Source organism: Mastigoproctus giganteus, unplaced genomic scaffold (genome assembly GCF_048544385.1).
Source record: "Mastigoproctus giganteus isolate SK-2022 unplaced genomic scaffold, ASM4854438v1 scaffold_16, whole genome shotgun sequence".
Taxonomy (NCBI): domain Eukaryota; kingdom Metazoa; phylum Arthropoda; class Arachnida; order Uropygi; family Thelyphonidae; genus Mastigoproctus; species Mastigoproctus giganteus.
In genome coordinates this window covers 2199002-2223864 of record NW_028328293.1, presented here as the reverse complement: position 1 = coordinate 2223864, position 24863 = coordinate 2199002, and the positions used below count along the sequence as shown (strand labels likewise).

General features: G+C 37.8%; 2 protein-coding genes across 2 annotated transcripts in view; one reads left to right on the top strand and one right to left on the bottom strand.

Annotated features, from left to right (window-relative positions):
* Positions 1-24863, top strand: part of LOC150074891 (acetyl-coenzyme A transporter 1) — a 191689-nt gene that overhangs the window by 6208 nt on the left and 160618 nt on the right. The window lies entirely within an intron of this gene.
* Positions 312-24863, bottom strand: LOC150074892 (uncharacterized). Its single transcript, XM_090389404.1, has 2 exons — positions 24770-24863; positions 312-1631 (listed from the first exon to the last, which is right to left on the bottom strand). The coding sequence occupies exon 2, from the start codon at positions 1590-1592 to the stop codon at positions 336-338; it is 1257 nt and encodes a 418-aa protein (XP_090245530.1). The 5' UTR covers positions 1593-1631; positions 24770-24863; the 3' UTR covers positions 312-335.

The following is a 24863-nucleotide window of genomic DNA, read 5'->3' as shown; positions in this document are numbered from 1 at the left end:
TTACTTTCATCCAATGAAATGGTTTTGATAATCCCCCCCGCGTGGTTTGCAAGTGGTTACCACACAACAGAGAGTTTAGATTAAATTTACGTTTCTTCTTCACATTTTCTTATAACTTTCCTCTTTTGTAAGATAAACAAAATAATAAAAAGTAAAGCAAATAATTTATTACAGTCCAAAAAGAACAAAAGATTTGGATCATTCAGACCCCCCCCCCTGCCCAAGGTGAAGAAGTTATTCACAGTAAACACAACACAGCACTTCAATATTGTTAAATATCACTCATTTAAAACTTAATATAGATTTTAAAAACCATTTAAGTCAATAATAAATACTTAATAGCGTTCCCTTCCAACCAAATGCCAAACCACCAGTGCATGAGAAGAGGAAATAAATGCAGCTGCTGCCATTTCCTGTCTGCGATTATCACCTCCAATAAAATCACAGTCAGTTAAGTTGAATCTTGCTACAGCACATGAATAATTTGCATCACAAATTCCTTGAAAATGTTTACATATTTCAGAATTTAATCTGTGTCTCCAGGTACTTCTGATTGTATCCACCAAGTTATCAAGGGTTTGATTAATTAACAGCTCAGAAAGATCTCGTATGATATCCGTATGTTTGAGATCTAATTTTAATTTATCTAGGTCATCCTGCCATGCTGATAATAATGGTGTTTCACTTTCTGTTGCATGAATTATCGTCTCTCTCAAACACCTAGCTCCCCATCTTTGTCTTAATTCAGGAAGTAGTTTACTAATAATTTTACGTAAACTCTGGCAAGCCAACTGAATTGCACTGCCCATTTGTGATAAAGAAATCTTACCTTCGATACACTGATGCCGTAAATGACGTACTAACACTAATGAGGCACACATGGCTAAACCTGCTGTACCAGACAGTTCAGCATCAAAGCCAGCTTCTGAAGGACACATTAAGAGAGGACAAATGCTGCCCCTGGGACTTGCTGGAAATAAATCATCAATCCAGTTATTACGTGATATAGCAGTCTGCTTCACATAGTAGACAGGGTTAATGTTAGGCCGCTTCCTGGCTCTCAAATCTCTTTCTGCAGCCTGACCTAAGCCTGCAAGTTCTCGAATATCATTTATAGAAAGCTGAACAGCTGTATTATAAAATTCAATTTTGGGGTTCTTCCTGTTAAATAAGCCTATATCATAAAGCCATCTTCTAAAGAGCACTGCCGGATGATGTTGTTCATCTCGATCAGCATATGCACATCTGAGCATTCCCAAAACACATCGAAACTTTGGGGATTCCATCCTGATCCACTCTTCTCCACTATCAAAGCAGCAATAATGTTTTGTAGTAGACGTTTCTTTGACACACTGTTGGAGTAGTTGTATTAACCAGAGACGAGGACTTTTATCTGTTGGAAGAAAACGTAAGCAAGGCCAAAGGCCATTGCACCAGTGAACAGCAAGGTTAATCCAAAGCGCAGAAGAGAATGTCACCTGTCTTAATCTGTGACAAGTTGCACTTAGGTTAAGAAGGTCAAATGGACAAGTCAGAAGAGTACAGATGTAGTGAAGTACAAGGTCAGGAAGGTCGTCAAGGCTCTTATTCATATTTGATGCTGTTTTCTGAATATCTGTTAAGGCTTTCGACTGAATAAATGTGAGTAATTAAAATATTTTATTACCAGTATATTTATTATGAAAATTAAACACTGATTTTCTATACTATAAGTTTTAAAGAAATAATGATTTAAGAGTTGACATACACATAAGTTAAGGAAACATGTAAGGAAAATTCTTTTAAATAATAATAAATTATAAACAAATAGGGAGGGAAAAAACTTATGTAATATATAAACTATATTTCCAAAACCATCTAGACATCCCTCAGATTTGGGGAAAATGAAACAAACCCACCATCTAAATGTCAGGAATAGGTATGAAATAAACTATATTCAAACTAGAAGTAAGCAGATCAACAAACTACAGTAAATGGGTACAGTCATTTGTCCTGTTTTTTAAATTCCGTCCAATTTTCACATTTAACTATTACAATGACTATAAAAGCAGAGTTAATTTGAATTTAGCATTAGCAGAGGCATATGATGCAAGAAAGCAAGCTTATACAGCATCAGCCAAAGAGAAATAATAATAATTCCAATTTCACCCATCCATTTGCTCCAAAAGTTTGTTCACTTTTTCCTTGAATTTATTTAAGCTATTGACTTCTACAACGACAGATGTGGAATTTGATAGATGGAAGTTTGTTACAGCAATCAACTAGCCGCTGGGTAAAGGCAAATTTCTACACATTTATTCAACAACTGTCTTTCTTCATTTGAGTTTATGCCCCCTCGAGTTTGTAATCTGAACCAGAGGAAGAATCCCATCAGCATTGAGTCTGCTTAATCCATTATGTGCAGCTCAATCAGATCACCTTGCAGGTGCCTAGTCTTCAGACATTGCAATTTGCAGAACTTAAGCCTATCTTCATAAGAGCACCCCTTTGTTTCCTTCACCAGTCTTGTTGCTCTTCTCTGTACTCGTTCTAGCAACTCTACATCCTAAAATGAGGCCTCCAGACCTATACGCAGTACTCAAGGTGTGGCCTGACCATTGCCTTATACAAGGGTATGATCACCTCCTTATCGCTGCTAGCAAAATTCCTGTATATCATTGACAAGACTCCGTGACCTGTTCTGAAAACTTCATATCTGACTGCACATTACCCCCAGATCCTTTTCATTCTCCACTACCCTGAGTGTAACACCAAGTAGTTGGTACATTTCTCTGCGGTTACTGCTACCCACATGCAATACTTGGCATTTGTCTACGTTAAACTTCAGTTGCCATCTCTCAGCCCATCTGCCCAACTTTTCTAGATCCTGTTGCAGTAGCATACTGTCATTAACAACCCTGTCTTTGGCACACTGTATTGAAGTTCACATTATTCCTCTGTGGAGCTATTGTTTCTTTTAAGGTAAAACAGTTTCCTATCTTATGAGAGTATTTTTAATTTTCTGCAGTTGACTACCTAGTCTCATATTATAGTTCACACAGTGCTTGATTATGCTTGTCTTTGTTTTTCTGTTTTAGATTTCACAAAGGCCACGAGTATGAAGCTATGCGAGTTTCGCAAAGATTCATAGCTTTACAAAATTCGCTGGGTTGAGAGGCATGATGGAATTCTACATTTTTTGGAAATACTGCCTGCAGTAGTTTGTGTAATGGATGATATAAGTAGCACCGATACTGCCAGTACCCATGCAGCAAGCAATTCCCAGTTGCTTTTTGAGCAATTCAAATTTGAGCATTTGCTGTGCTTAAAAATTTTGACTTTTTTAGCCATAACTCTACCACTTTCAATTCAACTGCAAAACATTAATGCTGACTTCCGTAAAGCAATTGCAATGGTAGAAATTGCTAAATCAGTATTAAAAAGAATAAGAGAAAATTCAGAATCTGAATTCAGAATTATATTTGACCAAACCAAGAGTATTGGCAAAAAATTATATGTGAAAATAAAAATTACAAGAATCAGAAATGTGCAACAAAACCAAGCTAATTTGACCAATCTGACAGACTATTTTCAAGTGAACACATTTTTACCTTATCTTGACTATCTGATTTCAGAGTTAGATTCCGATTTTCCAATGATACTATAGCTATTTCAAAATAGCAAAAAATAATTCCCAAATATTATTTTGATTCGAACACAACAGATGAAGAAATACTGGATGCAGCAAAATCATATGCATCCGATTTACCATGCACTATAGAGTTACTTCATTGAGAATGGAGGGAATTCTGGATACAGAAATCCAAAAAAAAAAAGTCGATACACCAATGGCAGCTTACAGATTTGCATCTGTTTCCAAAAATCGAAGTGCCTTGAAAACTCTGTGTGATAACAGTTACTACTTCAACAGCAGAGTGATCTTTTAGTTCGTTGAAAAGAATTAAAACCTACTTCAGATCAACAATGTCAGGAAAGACTCAATGAATCGGCCATACTCAATATAAATAAAAATATTGAGATAAACCCTGAAGAGGTTCTAAATATATTTGCAAGAAAATATTCGTGAAAACTTGAATTAGTTTATGTAAACTTGTTTTCTTCTCTCATTTCAAAGAGCCGATATATTAAGAAATATTAAATTTTGGTAGTAACATTTTATAAAACAAAATTTGTGACTTTCACTGATGCACCTCATAAAATTGTAGAGTGTAAACATATAAAAAGTTGGCGCATTATAGCTTTAGTTGCTAATGCGCCAATAAAATCCAAACCAAACTATAAAAAGTTAAAACTAAAAGATATTTCTTGGCTAAATGCCTAAGAGTATGAAGGAATTTATTTATGCGTGTGCATTACCCTTGCATAAATAAATTCCTTCATATAAAAAGTTAATTTTCATGTTCTTTATCATTTATACTGAGATAATTAATTATTTATCAGTTGACTCACAAACGCTTCTATACTTTATACATTTTTTTTTTTTTTTTTATAAATTAGTTTTTAAAATTAGTAATTGGTTCATATAGAGATATAAAATTTTTTAGAAGGATGTAGGGTAGCAATATAATTATTTGTATCTGGTGCTCCTCCTGTCATTTTTTTCTGGATCCGCCACAGTCCAGATATGTATGCAATATTCAAGATGCGGCTTAACCATAGCTTTGTACAAAGGGATAATCACCTCCTTATCCCTGCTAGCAAAGTTTCTGCATATCATTAACAAAATTCCATGAGCTGTTCTGGCAGCATGTTTGCACTGGTCTGAGAATTTCATGTCTGCTTGCATAGTTATCCCAGGGTCTTTTTCATTTTCCACTCCCCTGAGTTTGGTACCACACAGTTGATAAGTTATTCTGGAATTACTGCTACCCATATGCAGTACCTTGCATTTGTCAGTAACATAAACTGCTATTATTCAACCCATTGACCCAATTTTCCTACATCTTGTTCCAGTAGCTCACACTGATTACTGTCATTAACATTTGTCCCTGCCATTAACCCTGTCAACCTTTGTATCATCTGCAAGCTTTGGCATTAAGCCTGATATACCTTCAGTATCATTAATAAATAATGAAAACAACAATGGGCCAAGCACTAAACCCTAAGGAACTCCACAGATAACATTAGTCTACAAACAGTAGTGCCCGTTAGTAACCACACTCTGTCTTCTTACACTTACCCATCCCATAGCTGTAACTTGCCCTTAATACCATGTTGCTCCAGTTTATACAGCAGTCCTTTATGTGCAACAGTATCAAAAGCCTTCCTGAAATCCAAGTACATGTATATGATATCAGAATTATTTTTTGCATTCAGTTCCTTGGTCACTGCATCATGATATTCAATCAGATGAGTCAGACAAGGCCGCCCCTTAATAAATCCTTGCTGTAACTGCAGTATAATTGCATTCCTGTCCAGATGGTCCTGCATTACTTCTTTAACCTGTGACTCCATTATTTTCCCTGGACCAGACGTTAAGCTAAACAGGTCTGTAATTATTCAGACCTGTTCAAAATGCCTTTTGATCCCCCTAACTTCCACAAATATAACCAAATTTTGCACATCTCTGGTCCATAGGGACCTCCCCCTGAATCCAAGGATGCTCTCATAATTATGGCTAAAGGCTTGCTTGCCTCCTTTGCTACTCTCTTAATATGATTGGATAGGTCTCCTCCACCCCAGATGCCTTTTTTATGTTTTATGTTTAGCTTCAACAATTCCTCTTCTACTTTCCTTTCAGTTTTTACAAAGTCATTTTCCTCCCCATTGGAGTTTGATAAACTTCTATTATCCCTCCCCCTAAAGAATTCCTCACGTGTGAATGTGTATGCAAAATACCCATTCAGTTTGTCAGCAAGCTGAGCAGGATCATCAAGAGTTAACCCAATGATGTAGGTTTGTAGGGTTCCACCAAATCACAGGAATTGCAAATGTCGTAGCTTGCTTTTTACTATTTTTCCACAATCTCAATGCTTCAACACACATTTGGTATACTTTATGTGGAGCCCGTTGTTTATATTGGTCACTGAGTTTCACTCCAAAATAAGCACAATAACAATTTTTTACAAACTGTTATCATGTAATATCTTGTCTTTGCTTGAGGACTACATAACTTCCACAAATATAACCAAATTTGTTCAGATTGTTCAAACTGCTTGAAGTCGTTTTATTCACTTTTCAACACAAGTTCGACATAACCTCAAAAATAAACTGAGCTCACACTGATAAACACTGCTGCATGGAGCTCTCAAGATCAAGGAATAAATGACTGAAGACATGTTGCCAACATGTGAAGATTTATTTTACAAATTCCCACATTTACTCCTAACTTAATATGTTCAATAATAAAACCTGTGGTATCAACTTAAGTGAAATGTGAAAAAAACAGTATGATTGAAAAAACGAATAACATTTCTGATATCAGTGTAAAACTGAATTAAAAACAGCCATTAGTTTACAAACATCATGAACCATGCAGAGTGGTTATTCACTTCACCCATTAATCCTCCTTTATGAATAGGAGAAACATTTGCCCATCTCCAGTCTGTACTAACCTCCCCCAAATCCAAGGATGCTCTCATAATTATGGCCAAAAGTTTTACCTCTGACCTTTGAGGCTGTCACAGACATTCTCTCACATATGACAAGCTGGGCTTGCTACCTGAGGGTCTAAAACACTAATGGAACTGATATTCAGGTGACACTTAAGTGAAATGGATTGCATTTCAGTGAAGTCCATTTCTGTGTCATTCTGTGACAACCTAATCCTCTGCTTGTACCTTTATAATGTAAGCACAGGGTAACCACACAGAGGAATGCTGCTCCCTCTGTGTTACCAGGCAATAATACGTAATGGATGACTCTCATCAACAGGTGCAAAACCACCACTTTGCTTATTGGAAGCTTGGAGTGGTAAAACCCATGTTTAATTACCCCCCCCCCCAAAGTTGCTTCCATCATGCAGTATGATTTATCTTTTGAGGTTACGATGAGCATCATGGCAAGATCCAATCTTTCTTGGCCCCGAGTGCCAAGCGATAGTTCCCAAGATCTTTCTAGTGCGATTTTATAGAGTTTGTCCTAGGGTGAGTACTAGTGCTTTAATAAACCCTCCCTTCCTCCCTGAGCAACGTCACTCCTTCACCACTAGCAGCATACTGCTCTCCTCTTCTGCTGATCACTTGATCACTGGTTGGTACCGCTCCTGCCTCCATTTGGCGGGGCCAGTAACCTGGGAGAAGGAATTCTCTCTCTCTCTTAGGGCTAAAAGGAGCAATGATGGATTGCAATGAATATTCCATCACTAGAGCCTACAGGCAGCAAAGTTGTCAACTCTATCTCAGAACATTAGTCAAATTGTCCAAAGAGCCTACGGATGGATAAAAAGAATTCAGATATGCCAGCATTTCTTATAATGTATTTACTGTCCACACAACCTGTCAGCAAGCTCTCGCCTTGTCTAATACAAAAATGTTTAGAATCAGTTTTTGGATCCCCTAAAATGGTGAAGCATCTCCAATCTGGAGACCTTCTAAACAAAACTTCAAAAACATCACATTCAGAAAAATTGTTAAAATTAACATTTAGCATTAGTTAAAGTATATGAAGCAAGAATTAAAGCATATACAGCAACAGCCAAAAAAAAAAAAACCCTTCTCATTTCACCCATCTGGTCACTCCAAACGTTTGTCTAGTTCAGCTTTAAATTTATTTAAGCTATCAACTTCCACAACAACGGATAGAAGTCTGTTCAAGCATTCAACTACCTGCTGGCTAAAGGCAAACTTCTGCACATCTATTCTACAACTGTCTTTCCTCAGTTTGATTCCATGCCCCCCAGGTTCTTAATTTGAGGAAGCGGAAATATCCCGTCATAATTGAGCCTGCTCAAACCATTCAAGGCCTTATACACCTCAATCAGATCACCTTGCAGGTACCTAGTCTCCAGATGCTGCAACTTGCAGAACTTAAGCCTTTCTTCATAAAAGCACCTCTTTGTTCCTCTCACCATTTAACAATATTCCAGTGTCAGTTATGCCCCATAACACTCTGAACACATCTAAAGGCATTATCAGCGAATGGAACTTACTGTCTCTGAAGAAGAAATAGTATAAGAGCTTAGGGAACAAAAGGTGACACATGCTCGGAGAATAACGACCAAGAAAGATGGCAACCTACTACCAACCAGGTCCATTATTTTGACATTCAGTACTCTGAATCTTCCATCTTCTGTTAAAGCGGGTACCTAAATTGCAAGATTCGGCCTTACATCCCCAATCCCATTCGCTGCTTTAAGTGCCAGAAGTACGACCATGTGCAGACAGCATGCCGAAGCGATGCCGTGTGTCCTATTTGTGGCTCCAAGGAGATTGTGCAGCTTCCACTCCTACTTGTCCAAACTGTAAAGGGAGCCATCCTGCATTTTCCAAAGCATGTGACCTTTGGAAAACAGGCAAAAAAATCCAGAAATATAAAGTGGAGCACAAAGTCACATACCCTAAAGAGAAAGCAAATATTGCTAACCATGCCTAGTCAATCATATGCATCGGTCACTAAAAACAGCCTCTCAGCTGCAACTCAAACAGATGTCTCCATAGTACCCAATATTTCCTTTGCCACCTGGGCCAAAATTGTGCTAACACACAATAATGAACCTACAGCCAATGAAACCAGCAATACGCCAATCAGTATCTCAACTGACGTTGTCTCAGCTTTGCCAGAAACAAAAAAATCAACTATTGTTGAAAATCAGAAAGTGAAAACACAATTTAACAACATGGAAATAGATGTTCAATCAGAGGATGATGACACAGTACTAGAGTTACATGCTAATGATACCATGGCTACACGATGCCAACTTTTCCCAGAAATGAAAAATCACAACTAGGCAGACAGAAACCTTCTCAGAAAAAAACAATCAGATCAATCTTCCTCAAATAAATTCAACCAATGAATAAATTTCTACAATGGAACTGTAGAGGATTACGCAGTAATATAGATGACCTGAGTGATTTACTAATTAAAACTAACACAGTAAGTATATGCTTACAAGAAACCTTTTTATCATCACAAGTTTCTCTGAAATTCAAAAATATACTATGTTTAGGCAAGACAGATTCCATAACTCCTGCTCATGGAGGGGTGGCTATACTTGTCAAAAATACCATACTGTCAAGACATCTCCAACTACAAACCCCCTTAGAAGTTGTAGCAGTTCGGATGCAGTGGGAATATCATTAACCCTTGCATCCATTTATATCCCACCGAATTATTCTTGCTCTCAGACTGAACTTGACAATCTTATCACACAACTACACCTCCTGTCTGGTTACTCGGTGATTTCAACAGTCACCACCCATTGTGGGGATCTTCCACCATGGATACAAGAGGTCAATTAATTGAAACATTCCTGGATAGCCACAACCTGACTCTGTTAAATTTTGGCTCTCAAACTCATATTTAACTAACTACAGGAAATAGATAAGTCTATGGCTACATCAGCCATAGACTTATCCATATGTTCAGCATCTCTTTTCCAAGCATGGAATGGTCAGTGCTGAATGATCCATTCCACAGTCATCATTTTCCTATAATCAGTTCAATTCAAACACTGGTCGTGTCATGTCCTAAAGGCCATACTTCTTGGAATTTTCATAAAGCAGACTTGAAAAACTACACCATTTGTGTCCGACTCGACAACTAGTAAGTAGAGCAACAAAATACTGATGATGCAACCAATCACGTTACCAGCCATATATTATCGGCAGCCAAAATTTCCATTCCAAAATCCGACCAGCACAAGCGGTACACCGACCAGTAAACCAAAACCAGTGGTGGAATGAAGATTGCTCCAAAGTGAAACAAGAAAAAAAAAGCAGTGCTTAGAACCAGTTTTGCAAATTCCCCACTATCGCCAACCTAATTGTTTTCAAAAAACTGAGAGCCAAAGCAAGACAAATTAGGAAAAAAGCAAAAAGTGGCTCCTGGTCCTGGATTAACTTCACCTCAACTATAAACAAAAATACTGACACTCAGATTATCTGGAAAAAAATACAAGCTCTCAATGGAAAATTTTTACTGTCACAGTCTCCAATAATACAATGGAATGGGCAGGACGTATCCTCTTATACTAACATTGCAAATGCTTTAGCAGAATCTTTCTATAATATTTCCACCTCTTCCTCTTGTGCGACATCCTTTCAGTGCATTAAATCTAATCAAGAATGTCAAAAATTGAATTTTTCAACTAATCTCTCGCTTCCATATAACCAGCCCTTTACTCCAGCTGAGCTCAAGGAATCCTTGAGCAAATCTCCAAATATTGCAGCAGGACCTGACAACATTCACTACAGTATGCTGAAACATTTGTGTAAAGCTGTCTACACATACTATTGCTATTTTATAACTGCATCCTCTCAGAAAACACATACCCTCTCTCATGGCGTCATTCCTATATTTGTGCTATACCAAAACTGGGCAAAGATCCTTATATCATTTCTGCAAACTATGGCCACTTCATCCTGAACTAAAGATAAACACTGTGCCCATCCTCTTGCTCACACTGTCCATTTTCTTGATCTGATACTAGATAGAAAACTTAACTTTCAAGCACATGTGGCCTATATTTGAACCATCTGCTTGAAGAAATTGAATATCCTCTGGTGTGTGTCATCATGAGGCACTGATGGACATACCCTTATCCATCTTTATAGAACTCTCATCAGGTCCCATTTGAACTATGGTTCTCCAGTTTATGACTCTGTGAGGAAGAGAGCTTTAGAGCGATTAAACCTGATCCAGCACAATGTTCTTTGAGTTTCTCTAGGGGCTTTCAGAACCTCCCCAGTTCAGAGCCTTTACATCAAGGCCCATAAACCTCCTTTACATCTTCGCAGGAAAACATTATTTCTACTGTAAGGTGCAAAATTCCACAGTCTTCCCTTTCACTCTCGTTGGAGATGTCTGTACAATACGAGTCACTTTACAATAGTAAGCCCTGTTACGTCACTTAGGTGGCAACGAACGTGTAGAGTGGTTCTCTTCAAGACGCCTGGTCAGCGTGAAGAAGAAAAGATCAAACCCTCCAGCATATGACAGCACGACAAAGCAAATGGCCCTCAGTCCCCAGCAGCTTTCACTTTCCCTCTTACGGCAGCGAAAGGATCAGAGTGGAAGCAGAGGGTGCTAAGAATCTCTGGGTACGACCAGGCTGCCATGCATGGAAACTGAACTTGGCCTGTTATAATGTAAGATCACTCATCGATGAAGACAGGATATTAGAGCTGGAAAAGGAATTAGAAAATGTGAATTGGAATATCATCGGTTTGGCTGAAACAAGAAGAAATGAATCACTTATAAGTTTATCAAGTGGAAATCTGCTGTACCAATGGAAACAGTGAAAGGAGTAAAGGTGGAGTTGGGTTTCTGGTCCATAGAGATTTTAAAAACAACATTTTGGAATTCAAAAGTACATCACCAAGGGTGTCAAGACTAATACTCAAGATTTCTAAGAGGTACAAGCTAAAGATTATAATGATTTATGCACCAACATTGAGCCATGATAATGAAGAGGTTGAAGAAATGTACACCGAAATTGAGAGTCTTCTAGATGAGTAGAAAACCCACTACACTATTATTATGGGGGATTTCAATGCTAAGGTTGGAAAAAGGCAAAACAGCGCAGAAAGAGGAACTATAGGAAATTTTGGAATTGGTGAAAGAAATAAAAGAGGTGAAAGACTTGTGCAATTTGCAGAATCTCAAGAACTGTCAGTAATGAACACTTTTTTCAAGAAAAGGGTGAACAGAAAGTGGACATGGAAGAGTCCAAATGGATTAACAACTAATTAAATCGACTTCATCCTCACTAACAGAAGATATATTGTGAATGATGTTACCGTCCTGAATAAGGTAAATGTTGGAAGTGATCACAGAATGGTAAGATGTACACTTGATATAGATGTAGGAAAGGAAAGGAAAAAACTGACTCGAGTAAATAATACAAAAGTCTTTGAGATAACAGAGGAGGAGAAAAAGCAGTATGTACTGGAACTTAAGAACAAGCTTGAGCTTCTGCAGACTGTGCAGGACCAAGATATCAACGAGGAATATTACAACTTTCTGAAAGTGATAAAGCCCAAGAAACCTATAGGGAAAAAGAAATCCAAAAAATAAAAAATTAGTCAAGAAACACTTGTCATGATGAACCAAAGGCAACAAATGAAGAGCAAGAAAAACACTGACAGGGAGAAAATTGAGTATACCGAGTTATGCAAAGCCATTAGAAAGAGACTCAGAGACATAAGAAGATTTAACACAAGAAAAGTAGAACAAGCATTAAGGGAAAACAAAGGATTTAAATCAGCAGCCATGAGCAGTAATACAGAAAGACAAATGATACTGAAACTGAAGAATAGCGATGGTGTACTTATAAACAGCAGAGAAGGCATAATTCAAATAGCAGAAGACTTCTATAGAGAATTATACAAGGAGCGAGGGAATGATGCCAGCAGTGGGGAAGATGGATTGCAAAGTAGCAATACATATGACATACCCGATATTCTTCCTGATGAGGTAGAACATGCATTGAAGAAAATGAAGAATCAGAAAGCTCTGGGGGAAGATGAAGTTACTGTAGAGTCGCTGGAAAGACAAGGCATAGATACCCCATATATTATGATTTTGAAGAAAATATATGAGAGTGCTACCTCCTTTATTAGACTAGACAAAGACAGTAGGAAATTTAAAATCGAGAAAGGAGTTCAACAAGGAGACACAATATCTCTGAAGCTGTTTACTGCTGCCCTTGAGGAAGCTTTCAGAAGACTAGACTGGTCGCAGAAAGGAGTCAATGTGAACGGAGAGTACCTAAACCATTTACGATTTGCAGATGACATTGTGGTCATAAGCCACAATCCCAAATTAAAGAAAAATCTTAAATCAGTTATGCACAGTTAGTAAGGATTTTGGACTAAAGATGAATATGGCTAAAACAAAAGTAATGATGAACAAGTATGCCACAGAAAGGGAAATAATGATTGAAGGAGCAGTAATTGAAAAGGTGGAGTCATATACTTATCTGGGACAAGTTATTAGCTGTAATAATGATAAATGGCTGGAAGTCAAGAGAAGAATAAATTTTGGATGGATAGCATTCAGGAAATATAGTCACATACTGAAGAGCAATATCCCAGTTTGTCTGAAACGTAAAATAATGAACCAATGTATACTCCCCACCATGACTTATGGAAGTGAAACTTGGGCACTCACCAAAAGAATGGAAGAGAAGCTGAGAACTACACAGCGAAGAATGGAACGAATTATATTGGGAATCAGACTGTTAGATAAGAAGAGAAACACATGGATTAGGCAGCAAACTCAAGTAAAGGACATTCTTAACAAAACTAAAGAACTAAAATGGTCTTGGGCAGGACACATAGCTCGAAGATGATGACAGATGGACTAAGAAAATAACAGAATGGTACCCAAGAGGAGCTAGAAGAAAACCTGGAAGACAAAGGTGGAGATGGATAGATGAAATTCATGAGTTTTTGGGTAGTAAATGGATGGCCAGTGCTCAAAACAGAAGGAACTGGAAAATTGCTGGAGAGGCCTTCATCCTGCAGTGGATTGAAAATGGCTGATGATGATGATTACAATAGTAAACCAAATGAAAACCGACCCACTTCACTCAGGCTTAAGGAATTTGCTCAATCATGGAACATAGTAATCAGCAATATATTTCAGGACATAATATCAGATCCTGCAGCGCCTCCGTAGCTAGGTGGGCAGGAGCAGCAGTGCGTAGCACACGCTTCTTGATTACACCGGAGTTTGGGCCCGTAACCACCAAAGGTCAGGGAATGACCACCGCATATCCCCGGAGCAATATGGCCTTAAGTTGCTAATGCTCCTAAAAACCAAATAATAACAACATCAGATCCACCTTGGACAAATATCCGTGCAATTTACGATGATCATTTTCAACAGTAAGAAATTAACACCTTGTCCACCTGTAAAATCTTTTACGATATACAGAATACAAACCTGAGACCCAAGTAGATGCTGTGGCAATCTTCCCATCATTCACTACTTCTGTGTCGTTACCATTAGCTATAAATCTAGCTAATGACATTTTGCTATAAACCTTGCTCTGGACCAGATTATTGAACTTTTAATTATGCCTGTTTTGATATACACTGATTCAGCACTGTCTCCGCCATAAGGAGCAATTACAACTCCTCTCATCCTGTAATAAAATGGATTCATTCAAAGTTACTTTCTTGTAACGAATCGAACCAAACTGTGACATTCTGCTGGATTCCAGGAAATTGTGGAATAACAGGAAATGAAAGAGCAGATCTTGCACCCAAACAACCAGATCCTTCTCTTTTGCAGACTTTTCAAACTCCATATACCAATTATAAACATAGTATCCATAAAGCACGCTACAATAGCTGGTCACTAATCTAGAGAGGTTATCCAGGAAACAAACTATACCAAATAAAACCAGAAACAACGCTGTTGCTCTCCAGCTTCCAGAAAAGCAGATGAGAAGAAACAATTTTAGGAAAGCTAAGGATTGGGCATACTTACCTGTATCTATTATTTTTTTTATTTATTTTTTGTTAGTTATTGGCGCATCGGCTTCTGTGGCCATAATGCACCTCCCAAAGTTTTTGCATTTTACTGTGATCCAAGCCCGAGGCGGGATTCGAACCCACGACCTTTCGGTTGCCAGGCAGGCACTTTACCCACCTGGCTAGCCCAGTCGGCCTGTATCTATTAACTAATGACAGCGCTTCCCATTGCACACATCATGTCAAGTACAAGTGACCATTCACCATTTGTTAGTGGACTGTCCCCACTTGCAAAATATCTGCTTTAAAAAACCTTTAAATCAATTACTAATACACAGTCATGAATAAATTTATCGCATATTCTGGGAGATGATTCTAATAAAAAAGAACTATTTACTTTCCTAAATCATATAGGAATATACCATAAAATATAACAGGCATTACAACAAAGTTAATATTTCATTTTCACCATCAGAAAGACATAATATGGCCCTAGCAGCCTATGTGTCGTTAAATTCAACAACAACCAATCTTTCTTATATTTTGAGGGTACTGCTCTAAAACCATTTGAAGGCCAGCCTCTATATAGTCCACTGGACTGAACCTATTGGAAACTCTCTAGGAGGCATCCAGATAAGCTAGATAGTGTATAATCTCGCAAGCTCTACTCTGCCGAGAACAGTCACATCTGCACAAAGCTCCACTTGATTTATTATTATTAGCTACATGGTGCAAGGAAGCCTGAGGCTTATGCTGCACCAGCCAAAAAAAAAAAAAAATTCCCGAGTTACCCTGAGAGTGAGAGAGAGAGTGTCAAAAGTAGAAAGGAATCACCAAGAAAGAGAAAAATGATGATACCCAGCTCAGGACCCTGGGTGTGCTGGTGGATGGGCATCATAGGAAGACATTGCTGTATTTTGGACTTATATCATTGCTCACAATGAATTTCTGGAATCTTAAAAAAGAATGCAGAGAAAACAAGGTAAGTCCTATCAGGTAAGGATATTTTTAGTGATAGCTTTAGCCTATTTTTGGATTTTACCACGTTTTTCGTCATGGTACAATCACTGTAACGAGCATACTGTTGACACCACTTGGATTGCTTAACCCGAGATTGAAAGATATTGATTGTACTAGCTGTAAAAGTACTTATAAATATGTGATTTTGGATGGGAAAAGGCGCCTCCATGGCCAGGTGGGAAGGAGCAGCAGTGCGTAGCACACGCTTCTTGATTAGACCGGGGTTCGAGCCCGTCACCACCAAATACGGAGGATGCGGAAAGGTCAAGGAATGACCACCGCATATTCCCGGAGCAATATGGCCTTAGTTGCTAATGCTCCAAATAACAAACAAACTCAACTCAACTGGATGGGAAACATAATGCTAGTGATAGAATTGACTTATACTTGAATTTTAAGATAGTTTTCTTTGTCTACTGGCATTTTCCCTCCAAAATTGGAACAGTCACGTATTTTGACTTCTAGTGGGCCTACACTGGAAATAAGTATCTAAAATTACAACTTAAAATGTGAGAAATCGATTTATTTATTGCTACAAAAGTGCAGCTCAACCAGAAATAATGACAAAACTATGAACAATGACCTGCAAGACTTCCCTGAAAATGAAGATAATAATGATGAACTAAACAATTGTCCTCCTGGCCTCCTCAGTAATAAAAGGATCAAGAAAGGGGAAAACCAAAGAGACCCCCAGAAATAGAACAAAAAACAAAGGAAGAGTATTTAACTAATTTGACTGATCCTATCAAGCAGGCAAAAGAAACAAGAGTGTACTTAGAGAAATATATCCACAAGAAAACCAATAAGATTACTTCTGCAATTAGGTTGCAGATAGTAAACTGTTGGTCCCTACTTGAACAGCGCCTGATTGAACTCAGCACAAGACCAAATATTGAGAACTAGACTAGAAATAACTACTCAGGAGAAAAACACTTATAAAACAATGAACACATTAACCTATGCCCAAGCTGCAAAGGTAGTGGCAAACAGGACAGTGCTAAGTCTAAACAAATATGTAACAACCAAATAAATACAAGAAAGGCAAGCAACATCATCATTCTCAAAAAAAGAAATGACTCTGCCCACAAATCCAGTGGGACAGTTAAAGATACAGCTGAAACAAAATTGAGGTCTCGCCTAAGAGAGGTAAAGGTCAATAATATGTGAAAAATCAGAAACAATAGTCCTGATTGAGGTAGCAAGTAAAGGAGACCTGAAAATGATAGAAAACAACCCTGAGCTAGAAAAATTGGGCTTGCTGCCTGAGAAACCAAGAGAAATCCCCATATTATAATGTTCGATATATATATACCTTAAACAATATCTGAAAAAGACCTAATGTTGGACATCCATTACAAAAATTTTAACAGTGAAATGACAGAAGAATTTGCTGACGAGTTTATGTTGAAAAGAGCAACTAAAAGCAAAAGAAGTGGACAGATTAATGTAACTGTAGAAATTACACCAAAAATTTGGAAGGCACTGCAGGGACAACAGAATTTATGCTGGCTAGACCAGTCACAGATTTAGAGAACATTTCCCAATACAAAGGTGTTATAACTGCCACAAATATGGTTACACTTCCAGGGATTGCAGTCAGAAAACTCCCATCTGTGGTCACTGGCCATGATTACAAGAACTGCCAAAATAAAAATCAGCAGCCTAAATGTGCTACCTATAAGGCAGTGCAGCTGACTGACCATGGCCACAGCATCAGGTATGAAAAATGCCCCTGTTACAAAAAAAAATGATAAAACTAATACAATATAGGACCTATGTTTTCAGTCTGGCCCATATTTGGGCCAGACTGAAAACATAAATATGGATAGGGCTTTAAATCTCATCCAGTTGAATGCTGAAAGAGTAAGAACTGTTGTAGATCCAAACTCAAATTAAAAGAAAATAATATACATATCTTGGTACTCCAAGAACCAGAACCCTACACACATATGGGTAGAGTTCAAGAATACCCAAGAGGCTACGAAATCATAATTTATACATCAGGTGAGCTTTTTACAGCAATAGTAGTTAAAAACACTGACCTTACAGTCACAATGGTGGGTCACATCTGCTCCCCAGTGGCAGTGTGTGTGTGTGTGTGTCCATATCACATTTCCCAAAACAAGGAGCAAAGGGATGCAATGCAGAATGAAAGGATGAATGATTGAAAGAGTGTGAAAGACTGAGTGAATGTGCTGGGCACTGAATAATAGAGTGAAATAGGAGTTGTGGTAAGAGGGAATGAATGTTAATTTTGGTGAGCAAGAGTGACCTAGTAAGGGAGCAACAGAGAGTAAATTTAGTGTTATGGTAAATGGGAGTGATTGAGGGTATGAATGCTACCTCCCTGACATGCAAACTTGCAGCCAGGACTGTACCCCAACTGAATAGTAACAGTAAGTTGAGGGGCCTGGGGTAGCAGTGAACAGAGAATGGAGATGAATAAGTGAGCTGAATACTTGTAAGAATGAATGGAAGCATAGGTGTGAGGGAGGAGAAAGAACAAAGTTAATTCCTATTATTGCTAACCCTCACAAGTAAGTGAGGGCTAGTACCCTCACTTAGTTCTACTTAGACTTTTAATTATTCTGCTCTGTAAACAAACATATTTATAACACTACACACCATTGCATTCTCCCCCCCCCCCATGTGAGAAAGATGAATATACATGGAAAAAAAAAATTTCAGAACTGAATAGAAAATGTAAGGGAAAAAAAAAAAAAAAAAAAAAAAAAAAAAGAGTATAAATAGTATAAAATTAAAGAAGAAAAAGAGTATAAAATAGTAATAAAATGTAAGAAAAAAGCACAAAACAGAATGGAAGCAGTGTGAATTAAATTGTCTTTCTCTCTCTCCCACTTCTCCCTCCCTGGATAGGATGATGAGTATATAGTCATGTAGCCCCCCATCCATCCAAGCAGACACCATGACGTAGTTATTTAGTTGGTGTGGTGTGGGATGCAGACACTGGTTAGCAAGACTGACCCGTGACTGGTGTGGGAATGAGCAGCAAACAGGCACTCCGACGTAGGGATCCCTATTCCTATGTACTTTCACTCCTACCACCTGGGTTGGTTGTTCTCTCACACACACACACACACATCCCATTTCCCCAAACTGGGTGGGACCCATCCCTCCTTCACCTGGTGGGTAATCCCACTGCCACCTGTCAACTCCCACTACTGGGGCAGGATGGGCATTCTATCCCGGAGGACCCCTCTTCTTTTCCCCCTTTCAACTAGCTACGTGCCTTTACTATCCCCATTTCAACTAGCCGCATGCCTTTACTACTCTACTACTTTAACCCCCTCCCACTTCCTGTCTTCCTACTATCACCTCACATCTTCAACCTTTCTTTTTTTTTTTTTTTTTTTTTTTTTTTAACTGGGCTTTCCCTGTTTGTAGCTTTGCTACCACAGGATTCGTCCAGCCAGTGCTTTCATACTCCCTACTGCTTGGCCTGTCTGCTCATGGCACTGAATGGTAAACTATAGGTTTTTGTGTGAAAACACAGGCCCCTAGATTAAGAGGCCAGATAAACAACACAACCCCACACTAATACTATACGAACACTCACTATCCTGCATAAATCTGGCCTAGAGTTTTGTAGTCGTCACATTTAATACTATACACCATGCCTCTACTCTGCCAGACTATGACTGGAGGAAGTCTGAGTAGTGTGTATAACAAGGAGCTGAGTATATTCTTGCCATGTGTACCATATCCAAAAATTTCATTACTTCTCCCACCTTTTCTTATTACTGAATACATCATAAATAGCCAAACTAATAAAACAAATTTATCTGCAAAAGATCTAAACCTCCCCACACACTTCCTCATTCAGTTCACAAATATGTGGTCTCAGTTCCAATCTCAGTGATGCCCGTTTCCATTTACAGTCTACTAATCCCCACTTACTTTTTCTGACAGAATCCCAATTATTGCTTGATTCAACCACTGCTTACCTCAGCTGTCCTAATTATTCGCTGTATGATTCTTTTTGCTTCAAAGGTAGTACTTGTGTATATATCTTCTCTGATATTCCCTGTCAGAGACTTAGAAATTTAGAACCTCCTCTTTTCAAACTTCTCTGGCTTAAAGTCTCTCTATCCCATTCTGTCAAATTCATCTATTTCTTCTATCATTCTCCCAACTCTTCTAATCACATGGAACTCTTTAACTTCCTTCTTTGAAACTTAACTTTCTCTACTCCAATTTTCCTAACAGTGAGGTAATTTTCCTTGGTGATTTCAATGTTTACAACTCCAGCTGGCTTCCCTTTTCTAATCACATGTACCCCGCTGGTTGAGATACCGAGGCTTTTGCAATTACGAATGAACTCGAACAGATTGTTCATTTGCCTACCAGAATACCAGACAATCCTAACCACACAGACAACACTCTTGATCTTTTTCTCACCAACAACCCTTCCAAGTACACAGTTCAGGTGATTGGTCTTCCACTAGAGCCATTCTCTCATGGCCATTCTCAACCTCGTATTTTTTGGCACAAGAATGCCAAATGGGATGATCTGCAAGATTTCTATTCTTCTCTTCCTTGGTTGCATTAGTTTTAAATTTTTTGATGTCAATGTTTGCTCAGATTATATCAGTGAAATTATTCTTAGTTGGATGAAATCCTTTATTCCACTCTCCACCTTAAAATCTCGTCCTGTATCTAAACATTGGTTTTCCAATAAATGCACTAAGGCTGTTCAAGATAAGAATGCTGAATATTACTTGGCTTGCATCCAAATCTCTAGGTTCATTTTTTGCCACAACCAAAGCTTGCAACAATTGTAAGGCAGTTATTAATCAGTCCAAACTAGATATTGAACAGGCAAAGAGTAGAAAACTTTCTCCTTTTCCAAATGATAGTTGAGCATTCTGGTCACTGAAGAGACCAGAATGCTCAACTACCATTTGGCCACAACATTTACCTATCTCTATTCCCACCTCTGTTAAAATCCCAGTTCTGTTGCCTCCTTAGCTAAAGATAAAGCAGACCTGCTAGCAGCATCCTACTTTTCTTCTAACTCTTGTATTGATTGATAATCTTGGTAAACCACCTCCTACTCTTCCCAGTCCACTCCATTCAGTGCTTCCTGCAGTCTTCCAACAAAAGGATGTCAGAAGAATTTTGAATAATCTTAATGCCAGGAAAGTGCCAGGTCCTGATGGTATTTCTCCTCTTGTTCTCAAAACCTGGGCTCCTGAGCGTACTCCTGTTCTGTGCCTCCTTTATTTTTTTTTTGCACTTTCTTATTCCACTAGTATTTTTCCTTTTGCTTGGAAATTACCCAGCCAGTTCCTAAAAAGGGTGACAAATCCCATTTATCCAATTATTGTCCCATTGCTTTTACTCTTTCTAAAGTAATGGAGAAATCCATTGACTGCCAACTCCTAAGCTATCTAGGAGCCTTCCATCTGATCAATGATCGCCAGTATGGTTTCCTTCAGTGTCAATTCACTGGTGATATACTAGCTTGTGTTGCTCATCTATGGAAACATTCAATTGGAAATTTTGGTGAAACTTAATCAGTTGCTCTTAACATTCCAGCTTTTGATCGTGTTTGGCATAAAGGTCTTCTAAATAAGCTTCCATCTTATGGTTTGCCTACTGTTTTCTACTATCCAGTTTTATCTCTCTCTCTCTGACTGCTCACTGCATGTGAAGGCACATGGCTCTCTATCTTCTAACTTTGCCACTAATGCTGGTGTTCTCCAAGATTCATTTCTTTCTCTCACTTTTTTCCTCTTGTATGTTAATAACCTTCTATTGACTGGAAATCCTATCCAAAAGTTTGCTTATGATAGTACATAACTATAACAAAAGAAAGGACTCCCCCAAAACTGACCATGCATCCTGGCCCACAGATACCATTGAACACTCATGGCTAGGAGGATTTTTAGTGTACTTTCAATGATTTATAGGAATTTTGCTGTAGAGATAGGGAGGTTGTAATCCCACTATATAAGGCAATGGTTAAACTTCATTTGGAGTACTGTGCCAAATATATAAACTGGTTAACATCCTAAATAAGGATGTTGAGGTTCTTGAAAAGGTCAATGGACATATCCATGGACCTTTTCAAATCCATGGAAAGGTCCATGGATTTGAGGACTTAATGAAATCAATAAAAGGGTGCCTATATGAGGCACCCTTTTGCCAATGAATGAATCAAGGTGTAGTGAAATTTTCATGGTTAAAAATTATGCTTGAAGTAGGGAACAAATTCAAATATTACAGAAAACGCTGTAAACATTACATTGTAGAAAGTTCTTTTAGCTATTTTTAAATCAGTAGAATAAGTTACCTCCACGGGTAGTTTGGGTTGACAGCTTGGGAAAATTCAGAGGTTAGCTGGTTTGGCATCTATATTATGAACGGAATACATAAGAATGGTTTCATTTTATTTTATTTTGCTGATGCAGCAAAAACCTAGGGCTTCCTTGGACCAGTTCAAGAATAGCCTTTTCTTTTCCAAGATTTGAAGTAAAGGAGAGTAGTATCATCAGCATTACATTGGTCTACATACATTTTGATGTTTCCAAAATTCATGGTGTTTCCTGGTGTATTTTAGTGCTAATTCAAAAAATTCAAGCCATTTTTGCTTATCACATAAACTTTTTAAAAAACAATAAGATCTGTTTTCTTAGATTTTCTTAGATACACATTCCAAGTGTACACAATATGCATATTACTTCCTTTGTGGTTGGCAGGTATAGATGTGTCAGACAAGCATAAACATATCAAGACCTGCAGTGAGGCAACTATATACACCTGCAAAGTGCTTCTTCCACATCACTATCTGTTAACTAGTATCTCCTAATATGGCTTTCATATTCTTTTAATTTGTAATTATGCCAGACAAAACAATGGCATGATATAGCATCATTTATGAAAAATGTATGTGCCATGTATTTTGGAATTAAATTAGTCGACCAAGATAAAAGTTGTCTCCCCCCCCCCCCTCATAAAGTGTGCCATATTGTGGAAATGTGGTTAAAAAGAAAGCTGTGACATTGCATTTATGGTGTGGAGGGATCCCGAGGTTCCCTCCAGACCATCATATTAATGACTGCTACTTTTACAGGTTATAACATGAAGAACAAGCAGGGCATTGTGTACCCCAACATTACTTCAGCTGTAAGACCAGTATCCCATGGACCAGAACTATCAGTACCACCTTCACCAGTTGCTCTTGAATGTACGCCATAAATTCTTGAACTTTACAACTCTGGACTACAGCTGTTCACATGAAGTGAACTCAGTGATCTCATGGGAAATTTAAATCTACTCAAAAGGATCTTTAAAACTTTTAGGCTCAGGACAGAAATCCAAGAATCTGCTGACCTCAGGAACAGCCTTTTCATGGCACAGACATTGTAAAAAAAGAATTGGGAGTTATCCTTCATAATGGAAACAACAATGCATCTATTCCTATAGCCCATTCAGCACACATAAAACTGAAAATCTTATGCTACTCTTGAAAAAAAATTCATTACAAGGATCATGGCTGGTTAGTGTATGGAGATTTTAAAGTTATTAGTCTGCTACTCAGCCAACAACTGAGTTACATAAAAATGCCTTGCTTTCTGTGTGAGTGACACAGTCAAGCAAACAGTGAACATGGAGAAAGGAAAGTGTGGCCACCAAAGCAATCTCTGACACCAGGTTCAAAGAATTGATAATGAGCCACTAGTAAATCAAAACAAAGTAGTGTAACCTCCTCAGCATGGCTAGGTTTAATGAAAAACTTAGTCAAAACCAGTCCTGAATAAAGAAGGAAATGTTTCAAGTATGTTTGCACTGAATTCCCATTGCTTATATATCAAGCGTCTTTCAGATACAATTGTAGATATGCTTTCTTTTGAGTGCTGAAAAAATTAATTTAAGTAATTTATAAAATTTTAACTTAAGTGATATAGTGAGAATCGGAATTTAAGGGTTTCATAAGGAAATATTGAGGTAAGCCTCTTCATTCAATATAATTATTTATAATGTGAAACAAATTGACTCTTGTTGTTCTTATATATTTTAATAATATGTTGTTGTATACCCAAAATCCTTATTTCATTCTGAAAATGTGGGCATCTCGTCTATCTGGATTTTAAAATGTGACAACCCTAATTCACATTCGACAACCAAACTTAAAGTACTTTTTCTCTTTCTCATTTATTCCTTTATTTCCATTCTTTGGAACTTATGTTCACATGCATTATTGTACAGAAATCCAAGTCCAATGAAAACAGGTATCAAGTCAACCTTCAACCCACACATATACTAAGGTTATTACATGTTTTGAGATTGCAATTGCCATTATTATTATTAGCTATATGGTGCAAGGAAGCCTGAGGCTTTGCTGCACCAGCCAAAAAAAAAAATAAAAAATTTCCCGAGTTATCCTGAGTGAGAGAGAAGGGAATCACCAAAAAAGAGAAGAATTATGATATCCAGCTCAGGACCCTGGGTGTGCCAAGCCCATACTCACCAGATGTGAGCCCCCGAAAAAGAAAGAGGAAAAAAGTTTAAATAAGAAAACCTTACGAATTAAGGGAAGGTTGAAGAAAAACATTTGATAATGTAAAGGTCATTTTAACTGAGATGCCATTTCTCAGTTTATAGCAAATTAATTCCGGTATGATCCCTCTGTCTCGTTTTGATAGAATCTGTGGGGTTTGCAGCTCTACACCCATTATCACCAAAGCCTTTATCAGCTTCGCTAATTGGATGCTGAGGATAAAAGCTGCTTCCAACAAATTGGAATTGGCTCTTTAACATAATGGAAATAACTTTTATTAATATACAAACTGTAGTGTTATGTCGCATTTATGCTAAACAGGCTATAATAATTAAGAATTCGCTAATGGCTCGAATTTCCAAAAATGTTTGATGTATTCATATTGCATATGGGTTAAAATATACATTCTTGATATCAGTCTGTAATATTTGATTGTAAAAAACCCATTTGATAAATTTGTCTGACAGAAAAAAGGCGTATGCGGACAACGTTACATTCACATATTATTTGATAATAGAGAGCTATTAAGTGCTCGATCATTCACAATTTAAATCGTAACTTAAGGAAGTAATCCGTATGTAATACGAACTTTCTGATCGGGAAAATTTTATTTACAAATCAGTCACGCACCCTTGTATAAACGTACCTGCTAAAAGTTGTTGATACCAAAACAGAGAATTATTGAACATGCTTCAGTATATTCAATGTGGTAACTTAAAACTTATAGGACTCTTTACATG